Source organism: Orycteropus afer, unplaced genomic scaffold, assembly GCF_000298275.1.
Source record: "Orycteropus afer afer isolate SDZICR_OR568_19922 unplaced genomic scaffold, OryAfe1.0 scaffold00654, whole genome shotgun sequence".
NCBI classification, from domain to species: domain Eukaryota; kingdom Metazoa; phylum Chordata; class Mammalia; order Tubulidentata; family Orycteropodidae; genus Orycteropus; species Orycteropus afer.
This window is the reverse complement of record NW_006922241.1, coordinates 1-2,623: the sequence shown is the minus strand read 5'-3', so window position 1 is coordinate 2,623 and position 2,623 is coordinate 1. Positions and strand designations below refer to the sequence as shown.

At 34.4% G+C, this 2,623-nt stretch overlaps 1 protein-coding gene across 1 annotated transcript in view; it reads right to left on the bottom strand.

The window, feature by feature from the left end:
• The window catches only part of LOC103210806 (COMM domain-containing protein 10), a gene marked incomplete at its 5' end in the record, with an annotated part of 365,452 nt that extends 363,892 nt beyond the window's left edge, over positions 1-1,560 (bottom strand). Inside the window, 1 exon segment of the mRNA XM_042783092.1 lies at positions 1,450-1,560. Coding sequence (XP_042639026.1) covers positions 1,450-1,560 — 111 coding nt within the window.
• Between the last annotated feature and the right edge of the window lie 1,063 nt (positions 1,561-2,623).

The window sequence follows — 2,623 nt, the reverse complement described above, 5'->3', positions numbered from 1 at the left end:
AGTGCTCTACTATGAAGAGCCAAGGATAACAGGAATCCAAACAAGAGAAAATAGCAAGTATAAGGAAGGGGTCAAGGCTGCAACAGGAGAAGATGGAATTAAACAGTAGCCTAAGCAACACACTAAATTTGGAGACAGTTAAAAAGGAACTACAAAGGGGGAGTTGAGGAGGAAGAAATAGTAAACAAAAGGTCTTTTGACAATTTATTTTCTAAATGTTTTGCGTATCATTTTTGTCAAATAAATTCCTCCAAATCGTCTCATTTATTTCCTTAAAACAACTGTTCATTTTTCCAATTACACCAAGCAATAATAAATTCAAATCTTCTTTAATTGTCTCAAGTCAATGAAATCTTGATTCAGATTGTCAAATATTTTGCTCATGATACTCAACATTAAAATTGTTTGCAAAATGGAATGCTGTTGCTGTCAGGTGTCATCAACTCATAGCGACCCATGTAACAGAGTAGAAAACCCCCAAGATTTTCTAGGCTGTAATCTCTACTGAGATTACACCTCAACATAAAGAAAATGAAAATCCTCACAAATGGACCAATAAATGGAGAAAAGATTGAAGTTGTCAAGAATTTTGTATTGCTTGGTTCCACAATCAACACCAATGGAAGCAGTGGTCAAAAAATCAGATGATGTATTGCACTGGGCAAATCTGCTGCAAATGATCTCTTTAAAGCACTGAAGAACAAAGACGTCTCCTTGAAGACTAAGGTGCGCCTAACCCACCTTTGTCTCTTACGCATGAGAGCTGGATAATGAATAAGGAAGACCAAAGAAGAGTCGTTGCTTTTGAGTTGTGTTAGCAAAGAATACTGAAAGTACCATGGACTGCCAGAAGAATGAACAAATGTGTCCTGGAAGAAGTGCAGCCAGGATGTTCCTTGGAAGCAAGAATGGCCAGACTTCATCTCACCTACTTTGGTCATGTTGTCAGAAAGGATCATTCCCTAGAGCAGGATATCATACCTGGTAAAGTACAGAGTCATCACAAAAGGGGAAGGCCCTCAATGAGATAGACTGACATAGTGGCTGCCACAATAGGCTCAGGTATAATAAGGATTGTGAGGCTGGTGCAGGACTGGGCAGTGTTTCATTTTATTGTACATAGGGTCACTATGAGTTGGAGCTGACTCGACAGCACCTAGCAACAACAATTTCTACTGAAGGAGATCACCATGGCTTTCCCCACACAGCTGCTGGATGGCTCCTAACCTTCTGATTAGCAGCCAACCACTTAACTGTTTGAAGAATGAAATAGTGTTAAAAAATTATGTGTACATTCAACTTTTTTTTTTAACTACATGAAATTCTTGCTTAAAATATAGTCTAAGCTTCCATCTTGTACTCTTCTGAAAAGCAAAATGTAACAGACAGCACAGTAATACAAATATGCAGTAAATAAATTAGTTAGGAAATTTGGGTCAATAAAAATACCTGCTCTAAAATGAATGACAGTGTTTCAAGAACTAGGTGAAGGTCTTGTTTCTCTAGAGAAAATGCAGCTTGAAGTTTTTCTTCCTCTTCTTCACTGAAACTGCTCTCAGCCTACAACACAAATAGCAATCTTTTAACACATGCTCAGGTATTCAAAATTCAGATACTCAACAAAAGATTCATTTATTCATATTTGGAATGAAAATTTGAAAGAAAAAGTAAACACATGTAGAAAGGAAACTGATGCACTTGTAAATTTCAGTATTTCAAAATCATTGCACAGTTCAGTTTCTAAGATTTGCCAAATAAAATTTATCTTAAATAACAGCATTTGACATTTTATGATTTATAGTAGATAGAAAAATAGTAAACACTATAACAAATGGGCACTTATTAAGAATACTGAAAGGTAAAACTCTACAATGTTAAGTGGTTAACAGTAATTTCTATCTTCACTCATTCAAAACTACTTACTATCTATTATGTGCTACAAAGACAGTTCATATGCTCAGTTGAAAGTCTAATCAGAAAGAGACATAAAAACAAATATTCAAATAATTTCCATTTTGATAAGTTCTGCAAAAGTCAAGGTTGTTATAAGAGCATATATAGGCCAGGAAACAAACATCATTTTTATAGTAACAACATTCCAAAATTCACCTATTATACATATTATATATTTCACACTTATATATATTACATAATGTAGCACATATATATTAGTTTTGTATGTCATATATGAGAGAATATATAACTGTCTATATATAAAAAGATAGCTGAGTATAATAACCTCTATTTAGTCTCCTTTCTTTCATCTCCAGAAGATTTTCTTGATCTAAAGACACTGATTTATCAAGTATGAATAGTGTTTAAATAAAAAAATACTCTATCCACACATACTAAAAACAACTGTCCCTTCTGCTACCTCTCCACAACAGCAAAAAACAGCAGCTTCAGAAACTCCAGGAGTCCCCACCTTGACAGCTCACAATAATGTACAACTGCACAGTCACTCAAGGGAAGCACCATTAAACTCAAAGCTAGCACATTTCTTGTTTGTTTGTTTCTCTTCCCTGTTCTCATTTATTGTATCTACTTCAAAGCTATATATTATGGCAGTATTTTGAAAATGTTAACAGCTGTTACTATTTTAAAGTTGAAAAAAATAAAACCA